The sequence below is a fragment of the Mycetomoellerius zeteki genome, unplaced genomic scaffold, assembly GCF_001594055.1.
Source record: "Mycetomoellerius zeteki isolate Tzet28-1 unplaced genomic scaffold, Tzet1.0 scaffold311, whole genome shotgun sequence".
Taxonomy (NCBI): Eukaryota; Metazoa; Arthropoda; class Insecta; order Hymenoptera; family Formicidae; genus Mycetomoellerius; species Mycetomoellerius zeteki.
In genome coordinates, this window is record NW_017257296.1 from 243,119 (window position 1) to 258,773 (window position 15,655).

Consider the following 15,655-nt stretch of genomic DNA (forward strand, 5'->3'; position numbering starts at 1 on the left):
TTATAATATATAATTATAATAATATAAAATATAATTAATTAATTGTAATAAGATATATATAAATTAGGCTGCATAAAAAATAAATAAATATAAAATATAATATACAAATAAAATATTCAAATAAAATGGCAAACGTAAAACATTTTGCAAGACTTGTAATACTTACGATAATGCTTGTGCGGCGGGGGGGCGCGCCCCCTCCAGCAGTTTTTGTACCTATGGTTATCGGTGATTCGCAAAAAATTCCTCACAACTTGCACCGTGCCAGTCCTCGTTAACTCCGATACGATTGCATTGTTTAAGCTTTCTAATGACTAAGACGAATCCAATTCTGTCAATTACAAACCACGTGCGCACATGCGATTGTACTTTGGTTTCTCTCTCTTTTTTCTCTTTACTTTATTTGCTTTGGTACGTCGGGTGTATCATTAAATGGCAATGGATTATTCCCTTTGATAAAAATTATCTCGCTTTATTTTAGCTTTTACAATCTAACAACCAGTGTTGTTCAGTCTCCTTGACTAGACTATAGACTAGACTAAAAGAGCTGAGATTTATTGTCTATCGGGAGTGTTTCTTCGCTCCACTAATCAAACAGCAATCTCGGATTCGATTTCATCTCTCTCGTGTGCTCTCCGGGGACGTCTACTGAAGCCTATTACTTTACAGATAGGCGTATTACGTAACTCGTACCTCACGTACATATGTCCCTTAATATCAAACGTCCGATCATTCTGATCTACACGTGCTATTCTTCAAGTATCGTAAAGTCGGGGGATTGTAACTGGCGTAATCTCGACGAGTATTCTTGATGCATCATGATGAGAAAAAATCCATTACTAATGCAATTTTAATTTGTGGAATATAAGTGATATCGTTTAACGTATCAATAAGATAGAGATTTAAAATTCGCCTCGAGATTACGTGCCGATTTTGATTGTTAGCAATTATTCTAGATTGTACTTCGTTGATTGACAACCGATTTGCTTCGTGATCGATCGATCATTGACCTTCGGTCTCCGGATTTCTTCGGATTGCGCACGCCTAGTTCAGCTGGATCCGATCCACCTGCACTCAGATTCGGTGAACGCCGCATGCATTTCAAATAGCATTGTTGTAGAATGTCGTCGCATTATTACTTTTCTTTGATATTTACAATATAAGGAGATGACGATAGAGCAAAGTGAAGACGAGCGCAGCTTGCCAGACGCGATCCATGCGTCAGTATTGCTTTACGTGTATTGCTTCTCGAGGAGAAACGATTTTGCAGTGCAGAGGGATGATCGTCACCGAGGTTCGTCAACGAAATTTCGCAGACTCGATCTTAGAACCGTCCGAGTTAGCCGTTGACGGAGCCAACGGCTGATTTCGCCTCGACCACGGTCGGCACATCCTCTCCGGTGACGATGCGCGATCACAGAATCCTCTTCGGACCGTGAGGATCCCTTGCCCGGTCACCGAAGGCTGACACTCGATTAACGATTACGCAATCGCGACCGACCGGCACCACGCGCTCCGCAGGCGTATCACTGTCATGAAACGACGGCGGCGCGAAAGTTCTCGTTTCAGACAGCATCGCACAGGAGCAACGCACGAGGTTGAGGCGTCTCGGGCGGCAGCACGGCATAGTTCATCCCTCGGACGATCGAAACTACCCCTAGAAGCGCACGGAGATGCTCGCGATTTGCGCCTGCGTGCGAACCGCGCCGCGGCAATTTCTCACTCGGCTTGTTAAACGATTATTTTTACGAGCTCTTAATAGACGTTGCTTCATCTTAATCTAGATATACAGAGTGTTTCCAGATAGTGGGTCACAACTTTGCAGTATTTCTCTACAATATTTGTTAAGCTGAATAAAAAGTACTTACAATTAGTCAAAATAGGTCCGCAAACCAATTCTTTTAGAATAAATAGCGATTTTTTGCTTTGACAATTATTCATCCATGTTTATGTATGGGCGGTATATAAATAATAATAATAATAACGAAGGTTATTTTTTAACATATTGTTGTAATATATTGTAAAGTCCACTGTAACGATTTTTCATTCGCGTCAGATCTCTCTCTCTCTCTCTCTCTCTCTCAATTTTATTATATATATATTACCATGTATATTTTATTTTTTTTATCTTTTTTAACAAACATTTTACATATGATATAAAATCTTAAATAAAAGTCTATCCTAAATTCTGAGAGAAAACGTGAATTATAAATTATTTAAAATGGTTTGATACTTTAATATGTAAATATTATTGTATAAATATTGATACATAAATATTGCTTGTTGAGAGAGTATCAACTAGTTTGAAATATGTTATAAATTTTTAAATAAGTTCGAAATTTGGTGACACAAGAATATTAAATATATATATTTTGAAATGGAAGATGCATAATGCGTTTCTTTTAAAGCATACACTTTAAATAAATTAATTTTATTTAGAATTTTATATTTCATTTATTTTATGAGTGTCTTTTTTTCTCATTCTTTAAATGTTTCTGTGTTACATATTATACGTAGCATATAAAATTTTAAATAAAATTTTATCCTGGATTGCGACACAATTTATAAATCGTTTAAAGTTGGACTTAAGATATTAAAATAATAAAATAATTTTGTGCATTTGTCAAAAACTTCTTGCTTTCATAAACGATAAACAGCGAATTAAAACATTTTAAGATAATAAAATAATTCCGTGAATTGTAAAAAATTTTTGTTTCTACAAAGGACAAACGAATAATCAATTTATATTAGAGCGGAGCAAAATGCTCGTTCTTTAAACGGATTTATTTGCGTATTTATTTCAATTAAACGCTTTTTATTCGGTTCAATAAATACTACAAGCTTGCAAAATTTTGAAACGCCCTGTGTATGTATACATCTCCACGCTTTACGTCAATATTTTATTATTAACGCTGGAAAACACGAGAACAGGTGCGCAGTCGCGCGCATCTCGATTTATTTCGTTCACCAGAGTTATTTATATTGATATTCATACTAAATTTTTATTGATAGCAAAGAAAGAGAATATGATGAAGAATGCAGTGCGAAAAGAAAGTTCGTTCTTTTTCTAGGATTTTCAAAGTGCTTCTACGGATAAGTGGGAGCGGCAAAACATGATCCTTCTTCATCTCTACAATCCTATTCGTGTTAACCTACACACGCATTACTTGTACCATTCACTTGTAAATCACATTTAAAAAAAAAGTTACTTTCTACATGTCGAAAGAATCGCGTTTTCCAAAAGCAGCGATCGAATCGAATAGGAGAAACTCATGCGGTCTGTGCTAATTTAGATTTTGTGAAGCAAGACAATTTTTATTAGTGATTACTGACGTAAGTGTGTATTTCATGTGGGTTATTTACAACTTTTATTTTTTTACGGTGCTGTCTTGTAACACACTTGTATAACAAATACCTGCTGTAGTTTCAAATCGCGAAGGACGATTTTTTGATAAAATCATGTCGCAAGAAAGCTGCATACAGTTGGAAAATCTGCGTTAAATTTTTGAGCAAATATTTCGTTATTAAAATTAACATTTTTTTATAATATATAAAATTGACACATTTTATTCATTTATCTTACAACGTATGTTTTAAAAAACATTAATTTTATGTTATGTGTCTACTTACTCATAAATTATGAAATTTTAACAGTAAGAAATGTTGAATATCAATTTAACACAAAATATTCAAAAAACATAACATTATATTAAATTAACTCTTGGATATGTTAAAAATTCAACACAAAATTTTAATAAGGAGTTAAGTGGACCGTTTTTAACACAAATATAAAATATTCTTTACTGTGCAGTTGTCTAAACTTTTGAGGGCGATGAGAAAATTCGGATTCTCCTCTGACACGTTGGAATTTATATGAACGTTTATATCAATATTTTATTAAATAAATATAGTACAGCTTTACATAGAGAAAAACTATTTGATAATACTGTGATCTCATCGATTAATACTTGATCATAGTAATATACACATACGTTAATTATACATTAATGTCAAAAGTAAATCGAGCTCGGATATCGCCAGACACACTCGTATCTGCTTAAACGTTCGTTATGACATTTTATATTCTTCTTTTGACGATACTTCTTTCCGACGAAAGAATTGAAAATATCTCGCGTCGTCTCGTAAAACGATATCCGCGTCGATGAAAGATACATATTTATATTATAACGATCAGAATGAGCAGCCATGCATGGTGCAAATATTTCTTCTTGGACATCTTTTTAAGTGAAATATTGTCTTACTAAAAATATCGAGAGATGTTACGAGAAATATCAAAAACGAGGTATACATAGGTATACGTTTGTCCACGCGCTCGCGTGGTTACGTATAATGAAAATATATATATATATCTTACTCTCTAAATTTATTAAAGTCAAGTACCGTTCGGTAATCGTATCATATAGTAATTGACGTACCACATCAATTGTATCGCCGCTTCTCTCATCAAGAGGCAAGACGCTAACACTTTCCGTTCCTAACGTGGCAACGAAATTTTTCATGTATTTCGCAACCGATTCATAACTATTCCATTAATCGCTATTCGTTGACTAAATTTTATTCTTAGCCTTCCGAATGCGTGATAAAAAGCAAAAACTGTTTGTCTTTACTGCAAAATTAAGTGACAATAAATAGGGAAATTAATAAATCGTATGTTGTGTCAAAACGCATTTTCTACTAACAAAATAATGTAAATAACGCTCGATATTTGCAACAGCACAACAAAGTAATGATTATTTTGTTGTATGACTTGGTTACTTGTTGTAATAGATAACTATCGGAGACGACCAATAAACGAGCAACTTTAGGTATTAAATTTAAATATTATTTATACATTAAGCAACGCATTTTCTACACTGAAAGATGTAAAACCATAAATTTTATCAATAAGTGAAGAGAAACAGAGGGAAAAAGAGGGAGAGAGAGAGAGAGAGAGAGAATAAAAAGAAAAAGAAAATTTAATTAAAGATCCATGAGATAAAATTAAAATGGAATCTAAATAACAAGATTTACAATTTAATTCTTAATAGAATGTAAGAAACGTAATTAATAAAAAAATCGGCGTGCATTAGTGACAACTCTGTAAATTGTTACTTATTTGCGTACAACGACAAAGAGTGCCATTATCAAAATTTAATGTTACGTAATATTATATTATTCTACTAAAAAATGTAATCACCTTATACGATTATATCTTAATATTTACACGTTATTCAGACGCATCGTCAATGTACACGCGCCATTTAATCCCTCCACCGTGTTTTTTTTTAAATATAGACTGTTTGAGAATATAGCAACGCAATTGCTGGACGACTCTTAATAATAGATTCTAAATAAAGATAATAAATTATTCTTCTGCGTCCGTTTGTTAATGTTCCGTTATCGATTATAGGACAATTAGTAGCAAGCTGCAACAGTACACCGAATGATATAGCGTATATCTTCCCCGTTAAGCATTACGACTTATAATGTTATAATTGATGTGCATGAAAATGAATCGCGACGAGTGCTTACATTGTCGTTATCCCTTGCTGTTGCTATAAATGTTGCATAATAAATGTGGAGAGAAAAATTATACAGAGCTAAAATTTACATTTTAACGAAGGAAAATAGGATATATGTGCTCGTTTCTTTCACCGCTCGTTAATCTAAATAATAATAAAAAAGAAAGGATTATATTTAAGCTTTATCGCTTACTTCTTAAGTAACAATAAAAATAATTTCTATCATTTTTATATCGCTTAAACTCAATTCTGACATATAACTTCTTATGACTTTCCAATCTGTGATTCTTTGTATTCTGTTATGCGCCTGTAAAGACGAAGAATTCTCCTCATGAGAATCTTCACGACACGAATGCTCCGTTTTGTTCCTTGTAAATACGTTAAAAAATATAATCTTGCACAGTCGTGTGCAACGCGAGAGATTGCATTCGCATCTGGAATGTACAAAACCGAACATTCATTTCAGTTGCACCAACACCATGAAGTAGGTCACCACGGCTCCCAGTACCTGAAATTTTTAGAACATTGTTCCTTACGTTACTCTATCATAATTTTATCTCATTCTACCATAACAGATCGTAAATGCTGATCGGGAATTTTCTTAATTTCGTTATATAAGAATTGAGTGAGAAGAGAAATTAAACTCAAGAATATATTGAGATAAAGTCTAGTCTTACCGAAGCGAAGAGATCCAAGGACACCGTGAAGAACTTGGCCCCTGATATTGACATAGCTTTCTGACACTGCTGACATACGATTTGCACGAATGTCTTAGCTTCCTCCGACCCATCGTACCAATGACAAGAATAAGCCGCCTCCATCACCGAAGTGCTCTAAAAAGGAATGAATTTTTTATTATAATTTATTGTATAGAAATGCATTTAAAAAATTAGCTTTTTGCCTTTTAAATTTTTATTACATTTAACTTTATTTCTTTTATCAAAGTGCCATTTTAAACTACGCAGTAAAACATATTTTTTATAACATATCCGAGTATTAATTTAACAATGTGATTATTTGAATATTTTGTATTAAATGAATATTTAAATAATCACATTATGCTAAATTAGGACTCGTACATGTTAAAAATTTGATTTTTTAATTTTTTAATTTTTAGTATTAAAATAAGGTAGTAGTACTATAAACTTTTTATTTAAATAACATAATTTATAAGTGAAAAAATAACATAAAAATAATAAGTTTGAAAACGTGAATTCTAAGATAAATGATTAAAAGATGAATGTATGTGTTAACTTAGTATATTATAAATATTAATTTTTTTAAGAAATATATTTACACAATTTGTGTGTGTGTTCAAAACGTTACATTTTTGTGTTAACCTTTACATAATGTTTGTGTTACATTCTAACATATTTATCTTGTTGAATTAACACTAAAATTTTGATAGATCGTTTGGAATACATGAAATGTGTTAAATTTAACATAAATAAAGAATAAGTACGACCATATAAATGCTAACAAGGAAAGAGACGCACCTGTCTTCCTCCGATTTTAATGAGCTTTTAATATGTTATTCTCCAGACAAAAATAAGCGACACGTATTTTTTTATACGTGACAATACGCACTTTTAGGGAGTGAAACACCCTTTAGAAGAAAATCAGTTTTTCTCTTTCGAAGCGAATATCGCCAGAACTGTAAGAGATAGAAAAAAATTTTCATAATGAAAATTGAATGGCTTCAAGAGTACTTTAAAACTATGAAAAAAATTTTTTTAAATTATTTATTTATAAAGAAAAAAATTTTTTTCTTTATAATTATATTTCTAAAGTATTCTTAATGCCATTCAATTTTCATTATGAAAATTTTTTTCTATCTCTTACAGTTTTGGCGATATTCGCTTCGAAAGAGAAAAACCGATTTTCTTCTAAAAGATGTTTCATCCCCTAAAAGTGCGTATTGTCACGTATAAAAAAATACGTGTCGCTTATTTTTGTCTGGAGAATAACATATTAAAAGCTCATTAAAATCGGAGGGGGATAAGTGCGTCACTTTCCTTGTAAGTATAAATATAAAGAACGCCAATAATCTCGGCCAAAGTTAGATGTTATGAATATAATACAAATCCTTAATTTTTAAATTTAATTATCTCAGGTGTGACTGTGCGCCGAAACGTTCGGACATTAACCACAACCGATCTGAGATGTTAATAATATAAATATTTCAACTGTGTAAAGTTTCAAAGATTTAATAAGTCTCTTGTAAATTTCCCATATACGCACCTCTTCAATCAGGCGATTTCCAAATATGCAGAACAAAAAGACTTGGCCGAACGTGTAGAGCACGTAGCCGATCGTGGAGGCCGCATATACATTTATACCGCTCACCTGTAGCATTTAAAACCCGTATGTATTAGTATGAATACTTAATTCTTGATATATTCGAGTTCGCATTAATCCATCGACTTCGCATTACTTGTTTAACTAATTTATACGATCAATAAGTCATTTGCTCGAGACCTTGAAAAGGAACCTGGCCATCTGGCAACTCACCTTCGTCGCTTGATAAGCGAGCAGCGTTAAAGTGATGGTCGTCGTCAACATGTGAAGCAGAAGCGCGAAACCGTACGCATCCCCGACCGCGGTGACCAATCTACATTGGAACAACAGTTGTTATTAATAATTCTGTCAATCGGGACGACCCGAACAGTCTACGGGTGACTTATGCCGCACTTTAAAAGCACCGTTGAAGAACGACTTATGAAAGATATATTCGCGATACCCATTCTTTCATACATAGATACTGATTTTCATACTAAAGTGATTAAAACTAAGTTGAAACGACGAACAAATATTCGTTTCCGTTTCACCACGTATATCCTATTTCGTCGACCGTTCGTCAAGTTAACACTGTTCCTAGTAAGTGAATGATCGATACGTCGAAACGCCTTGAAGAAAATGCGATAGCTTATATAGCGTCACACTTGGTTCTCACTATCGCGAAAAGTCAGATCTGTAAAATGTACGCTGAAATGTGATTTCGAAGCGAGATCATATAGATCTCAAAATTTTGAAACTCGGATCGAATATCCAGCGCGATATATAGACCTCTATGTGAAGACGCTTCTTCCCCTTAGACTACTTACTCGTAGGACATGACCTCGGTTGCGGTCAATATCTTTTACTTCCAATATTGCGTAGGTGATAATACGAGTCTCTACACGGAGAGAATTTTGTTTTAAAATTTACCCCGAAAATATGGTAGTTATGATACAATACATTATTTTAAAGATTTTTACCATGCATTTCAGTAAAATTAATCAAACTTATTTTATACTTTATTGTAGTTTTATCAATGAATGATTTATATTAAAATTTTTGGAAATACAACTATCATATTTTCAAGGTAAACTCTAAGAAAAAATTCTTTCCGTGTGCCATTTGAATAATATAATTTGACTATCATAATGATTTTTTTATCAATTCGCCGGTTTCTTAGATCCCTAAGATTATCAAGAATAAAAAGATTTGAAATGAAAAATAAACGAAAAGTTTCCCAAAGAAATTTTACAAATTTTTGGGTAAATATAACGTGAAATACGATATAGTATTGAAATCGCGTCGACCAAGATTGTATATTTTAATTTTCAATAAAAAATATGTGTTAAAGAATATGGAAAACAATAATAAACGAGGTCCTTCTATCGATAAAATTGGATATTGTTCGTATGAACAATCTGTCCAATGATATTATATGAGTGTGACAATGCGTGTCCATAGGTTGCGAAAATCTGTCATCACTCGTGCGTTGGCGTTAGGTGAACCACGTGTGTGCACGTTACGTACACGTGAACCGTCATGTCGAATACCGTCCCCCCATGAATCGCTCAGTCCGTACAACACACGACCCCCGTTGCGGTCAATATCGCGCTTTCTTAGAATAAATACTTCACCACCGTGGGAATACGCGCATCCCGTGCTAGTCGACGAGTGGCTTCGGCACCCCCGCGAACCTACAGGAACACGGCATCCGTTCGCACCGTTATTGCGAAAAAAAATTTTCCCGAGGAGCAATCGATCTTACTGCCGCCGATCGTATTCCGCATACTCTGACTTTTACGAAGAACGATGTTTATCGCAATTCGAAAAGAATAAGATTTTTAAAATAAAATTATTCATTATCGAATAGCTATAAAACTGTAGTGTGTTAAATGTTGGAGAATTGTTCTATTTATCTATTAATATTTAGTTTTGAAGGACTGTAGCATAGAGAGATTTTTCAAAATAACAGTTATGTTGAAAATAATATCAGGTATTAAGAAGATTGTTTAACTAGATTTCAAACTTTCTTCCCAGCAATTATAATTATAGCTGCAACGTGTTGTCACATACAAATTTCAGTTGACTTTGCCAAAGCTTAACAAAACATTATATATCCGTTATTATATACAAATAAAGCTTTTCAAAAATATATTTATTATCTTATTTATGATTATCTTTTTTATTGATTTCTAGTCATTTTTGCAATTTTTATTAATATTGTGTTTTACACAAATATGTGACCAAGTATTATTGCAATAGCAGTCCGATAACTCTCACAATTAACAACGTTCAATTATTAATAAATAGTACGAAAATTATCGATAAAAGTATTAGGAATTTAAACCGCGATGTAGATTGTGAATAATTACTTTGCTTTGTATGCTAAAATGTAATGTCTAAATATTTGTATAGTGGGTTTCATTAATTTTCCCTTTCTTCTTTATCTATGATCAAAATCGCAAGACTATTATTTCATCCGTAGTACTTGATAAATGTTAAAATATAAATATAATTGTATAAAATAATAAATGTATATTATATATATTATATAAAATGAGAAAAAATTATTTTTCCCCAATATATATATGGTATTACATATTAAATAATTAATATCAAGTATTGTACATACACACAATATGTATGCCTCGAAGAAATAGTATTTGAAATGTGTTTATGCATATTTTAAAATATTCATAATCGCGATGTTTGGCCGCGTACGCAACTTTATCATGCGCACTTCTTAATAATTGAGAGAATAGTTAGCGTGTCTCTCTATGGGGTCAATATAATGCCGACTATATACTAAATACTTTACACACCTTCAGGCGTGTTGTACAGGATTATTCTGGGTCACTAGTTCACACAAGATGCAGATGACTTTCAAAGAAATGATCCGTCGTTCGCTCATAAAGTTGCATGAATTAACTATACGTCTTCAGTAGGTAAGTAGAGCACGGGGGGGCGGTTTCGCATCTCTCATCACGGCATTCGATACTGAATCTTTTATCTCACGGCCTACAAGCTTTATCTTGCGACCTCTCTTTAGCGAGAAGCTAGTCCGTTATTTAGACTTTGCGGTAAGTCTCGTTGGACTTGCGCGGTAATAAAATTGACTGACCTGACAATATGCTTGTGTCTTTCAACCCAGTATTTGATGGCACTCCTGACGAGCATCTCTTGCTTCTTTGTTAATCCGTTCGGTCCTACGCCACCATTGAAAGTCATACCAGCGGTCGGCCGGAAGGTTGCCGTGAAATCCTGTCTATTGCTGTATATATTACGAAGATCGAGATCCAGCATGTTGTCGCCTTGGGCTGCTGCCGAAGGTGGTGGCAGCTGAGTGTTCTCATTCGATTCACGAAGATGATCCGCACTACCAGCCTACATGCACAAAAAAAATCTCATTGACACATAAAGTCTGTGAGAAAAAGTTTAACTATACAGAAATTTGCATCGTTTGTTTTAATACTTTAGACGACAGAAATTACTTCTCATATCACACACAATGTTAAATTTTTTTAAAAAATTAATTTTGATTAATTTAAAAAAAGTCTTATTTTTATTATAAAATAGAAATGGAATTTTTTTTTATATTGATCAAAATTAGCGTCTTAAAAATTTAATTTTAAACATAGAAAACAAAGAAATATATAGATCTAGATTTGAATGTGGGAAATAAAATTTATATGATCAACAATATCTGTGGAGATTGAAATTCGACAGACCTTGAAGAGCTCACTGCTATTCGGTACCACCGTGTCCAAAGTTGCGCTCAACTCCATGAGTGGTTTCATAATCTGTTTCAGGTGCTGCAACTGTTCGCAGGCAAACAATAACCACGAGCAGAAAAGCACGTCCAACGAATTGGCGTTAACAAGCATGAAGAGCACCCAATAGAATTGGTATATGAGCATCAATATATGCGTTATTCCCCTGCTAGCATCGAACGGATAGAACGAACGGACCAATAGTTGCGGCAACTAAATTATAAGAAGAAGCGTCTCATGTACACAGAATAAAAAAATGTACTCGATAATTATACCATACAATAAACGCAATGCATGTATATTGTAGATAAAAAATCAAATTAAAAAAAAAAAAGAAATATGTAAAAATAAATATTGAGTTATACTTACATATACATAACGTGTCTTAATTATATATTAATTATACAATATAATTTAAATTACGATTATATTTCATTAGAATTCCGTTATTAAAATTATATATTAAAGTATAATTAAATATAAAAAAAGATAATTAAAATAATTTTGTCTTAAAACATTCCTTTCTATTTTCAGTAATTTTTAATTTTCTTTGGTGAGCAGAAATATGTTTTATATTTTATAAATTTGAATTATTACCTCAATAATTGTCGTCTCATTCGTGATTGGATCCACGAGTTTCCTAATCGGGTGTTCAAAGAAAGTAAGAGTGGTCCAAGCTACCGCAGCGAGCACGGTGGTGGCACCTACCAAGAAGAGCAGCAGCCTCATCTTTTTCAGAGCGATCGCGTGGTATCTCGCATTGCTCTCGGCGAAGAGCGGATGTGAATTCGGATTGTTCCATATCGCCCACGTTCTGTAAAAGTACTTGCTCCTGATAGCGAAGTAAACGACCTTGACGATGCTGTGCGTGAAGAAAAGGAGGGTGATCGTGTTGGCCGTGAGATCGTCGACGTCGGCGCTCTCAATGATCAGATTCACCGCGCACAGGCCGAATTGTAACAGCAGTAGGAATAGATTCGCCTAGAAAAGATAGTTTTTGCGACGTGCGTGTACGATCTGGAGGACCCTCACTCACAGATACCATAATATTAATTTTAACGGTATCGATTGTTAAAATTATAGATCATCCAAAAGCTATCAGATATCTCGTCAAAATATTATTACAAAATCAGGCTGAAGAATGTCGATAACTTCGATTTGATCAGACGAAATTAAATTTTGTTATTGCAATTTGGCGAAAATACTACCTAACAGTATTATATGTTAAAACTCGTGATCACTTACACAGCAGAACACTTTATGCAAGTATTTGGACGAATTGTCGTCGTAATAGTTGAACACGAAATGCCCAAATATCTTCATGATCCTTATGTTGGGCATGAGATCGGCCACTAGGCCCTGTTGCTTCATCTTCATCATCTGCGAGCAAATTGCACGAGTTGATAATTTATTATTAAACTATCGAACGCTCTATTTCGCAGAACTGTCGTTAAAATTCGTTGGTAGCTTTAAAACCCGCTCATTGAGAAAAAAAGTTGTCGATTTAAAAAAGTATTGATTGATTCAAATAAATGCGGCGGACACGGGCTGTCAAACATATATTTTATAATTCAAACTAAATAAAATGTTTTAAATTACAAGATTTTATTGACATGACTCACGTATATTTAACATAAATATGTAGCTTTTTTTTAGTGCAGCTGGTTTTGATTCACGCACAATACACGATCTGCATCATTAGTCACAAGACAGTTAGGTATGCATGATTATATCGTTATGTAAATGAAACTTCTAGAAACTTCTATAACTCTTCTTTTTTTGTACAATATGATTACGTATTTTCCACAATATAAATCGCGCGTTGTAAGTTTCAAATTATAAAATTTGATAAGACCTGTTTTGTAGGTAATCTTAATCTTTTTCCCACTCGTCGTCAAACGCTACAAGACTCGAACAGAAGCTTTCCGTTTCTCCAGATATGCGCTGTATTTTCGTATTTATAAGTAAAAGATGTCCGAATCTTTTTACATTTTTCGGATACTTTTTTGAACTTTCGCGTTTTTGTTTTGTTCAAAAAGCACCTGTTTTGAAACAAGAACGAAGGTACCTACCTTGATCGCTTTAACTATCCAAGATTACAGATGTCCAAAAGTGAAGAATCGGTCGGAACTCCGCGGCCAATTTATGATGCGGCCTTCAGCGCCTCGCGATTACGTTGCAGCAATCTTGCCAAATATATCAGAAGAACGAAGAAGAGCAAACTAACTAGCCGGCCTGCCATCAGTCGTCGTTTTATGGCACAAACGGTTTTGTGTTGCGAAAGGTTTCGTCTCTCCGGCCGAGGCCTAGGTACCCTCTACTTCTGTCTTCTTGTTCAACCCCCCGGTTATGACCTGACCGCTACCACTACCCCATCGGTAGGAAACCCCTTCCAGTGGGGTAGGTACCAAACGTGGACCAATCGGGGCCCGGTAACCAGGCGCAAACCGCTTCGTCGCGTTGCGCGACGTTCCTCCGACGCCATATCGCTTCTTACACCGTCCCCAAGTTGCACGGGATCTATAATCTTCTTAATAATTCAATACAACACCGCCGTGCTCCGTGTAGTTTTCAACGTAAAGTAAGTTTTACCGAAGAAAACAGTCTAAAGTCTCAAGATGCCTAGAGCAGGGGTTAGCAACTGGTGAAACGAAACTTCCGCTAAAATCGCCGTATCAACGCGCAATGTCGATTTTCTAGATATTATTCTAAAACACTTTACGAGTCGTGACCCTTATTATGATTCTTTTGCTGATGTTAGTAATTATTAGCTAGAAGATAGTGCCTCTTGTGTCTTCATTTCACGATTGTATTGATGTTGAATAAAAAGTTTAGCTTGCGCACACACACATTATATCTACAAATTATAAACCTATCCTTTCTATCATACAAAATTTCACGATTTTCCTGAAAATATTTATAAATTAATTATTATATTTTTACGTATCAATTTTATATATCTTAAGAATAAAATTTAACGAATCAATTTCTAGTGTTTTTTTTTTAATTAATATGCAAAATTAGTTCGAGCATAATTTTGATTTGACAGATTTTGGATGGAGCCAATTTTCTCTGGTAAATTTTGTGGAAAATCACTCTTTCAACACGTAGAATCTACATTGAAAAATGTACGCAAATTCACGCAAATGAGATGTAATTTGCCAGGATACCATCCTCACATACATCATAGGATCAATGAAAATAAATGATTCGTACGTAAAGTACGAGCGCATACGAAACGAATGACGTAAAACAAATAGTATAAATCGGACGGCGGGCGTAGTTTTATCGTCGAGTGTGACCTATGTAAGTCTCAACGGTTAAATATGTCACGTATCGACTTAAAACGAGGGCCGCACCGCAGCTTACATGGATAGTACATAGTAATGAATCCTTCATTATTTAGGGCGACAGTCCTTCGATATTACGACCAGTGCGATGGTCGGTTAATGATACTTTGAGCTGATACGACGGATAAGTCAAAATTAGATCAACATTAAAGAAGTTATCGATGGCTCTTATACCTAGATATTTTAATATTTTATTTAAAACGCGAAAGTTCTTTCCCCCATACAGCAGACCTCCAGGGGCGCTTTCAGATTCTCACCCGAGTATCATCCAAGTGTCATTTTATCCTTGTTGCTCACTGAATGTTAAACAAGGATAACACTCTGGGAAGTACTCGAGTAGGAATCTGAAGGCGCTTCAAGGGATGTCCTAAAAACGTTCAGAGAACGTTCTTATGTCCTCTGAACATCCTAAGGATGTTCCCAGGATATTTTTCGGATAAAGAGTCTTGTTCAAACTTGTAATGCGTGCAATTGATAAAATAATGAGTACATATTTGGATTTAAGGGGATCCTAAACTGATTATCGAACTTGATCGAGGTCGATAGTGCAGACTTTTTTTAATTCCAAATTCGATAATAGATGACATCTTTGATTCATTTCTTACATTATATTATATTTGGAATTTGGAATTAAAAAAGTCTGCACTATCGACTTCGATCAAGTTCGGTAATCAGTTTAGGATCCCCTTAAACTCTAGATTTAACAATGCGATTTTACGTAAATCGGAAAACTATA

At 34.1% G+C, this 15,655-nt stretch overlaps 2 protein-coding genes across 2 annotated transcripts in view; one reads left to right on the plus strand and one right to left on the minus strand.

The window, feature by feature from the left end:
* LOC108724842 (Mediator complex subunit 25) overlaps positions 1 to 11,681 on the plus strand; it is a 39,409-nt gene extending 27,728 nt beyond the window's left edge. Inside the window, exon 16 of the mRNA XM_018451500.1 lies at positions 11,609 to 11,681. The gene's annotated coding sequence lies outside the window, so the exon portion shown is untranslated. The remainder of the gene's footprint in view (positions 1 to 11,608) is intronic.
* Orco (odorant receptor co-receptor) lies at positions 5,048 to 13,929 on the minus strand. Its single transcript, XM_018451504.1, has 9 exons — positions 13,642 to 13,929; positions 12,815 to 12,949; positions 12,167 to 12,550; positions 11,528 to 11,782; positions 10,921 to 11,183; positions 8,034 to 8,133; positions 7,764 to 7,868; positions 6,200 to 6,355; positions 5,048 to 6,030 (listed from the first exon to the last, which is right to left on the minus strand). Exons 2-9 carry the CDS (start codon positions 12,947 to 12,949, stop codon positions 5,980 to 5,982), a joined length of 1,449 nt encoding a protein of 482 aa, XP_018307006.1. The 5' UTR covers positions 13,642 to 13,929; the 3' UTR covers positions 5,048 to 5,979.
* Positions 13,930 to 15,655: the final 1,726 nt, after the last annotated feature.

Excerpts from the sequence above, each read along its gene's own strand:
- Orco (XM_018451504.1), bottom strand. The coding sequence starts at position 12,949 with ATGATGAAGATGAAGCAACAGGGCCTAGTGGCCGATCTCATGCCCAAC. Across the intron at positions 11,783-12,166 it reads ATGAGACGACAATTATTGAG|TTGCCGCAACTATTGGTCCG; the intron begins GTAATAATTCAA and ends CTTATAATTTAG. Across the intron at positions 6,031-6,199 it reads CCTTGGATCTCTTCGCTTCG|GTACTGGGAGCCGTGGTGAC; the intron begins GTAAGACTAGAC and ends TAAAAATTTCAG.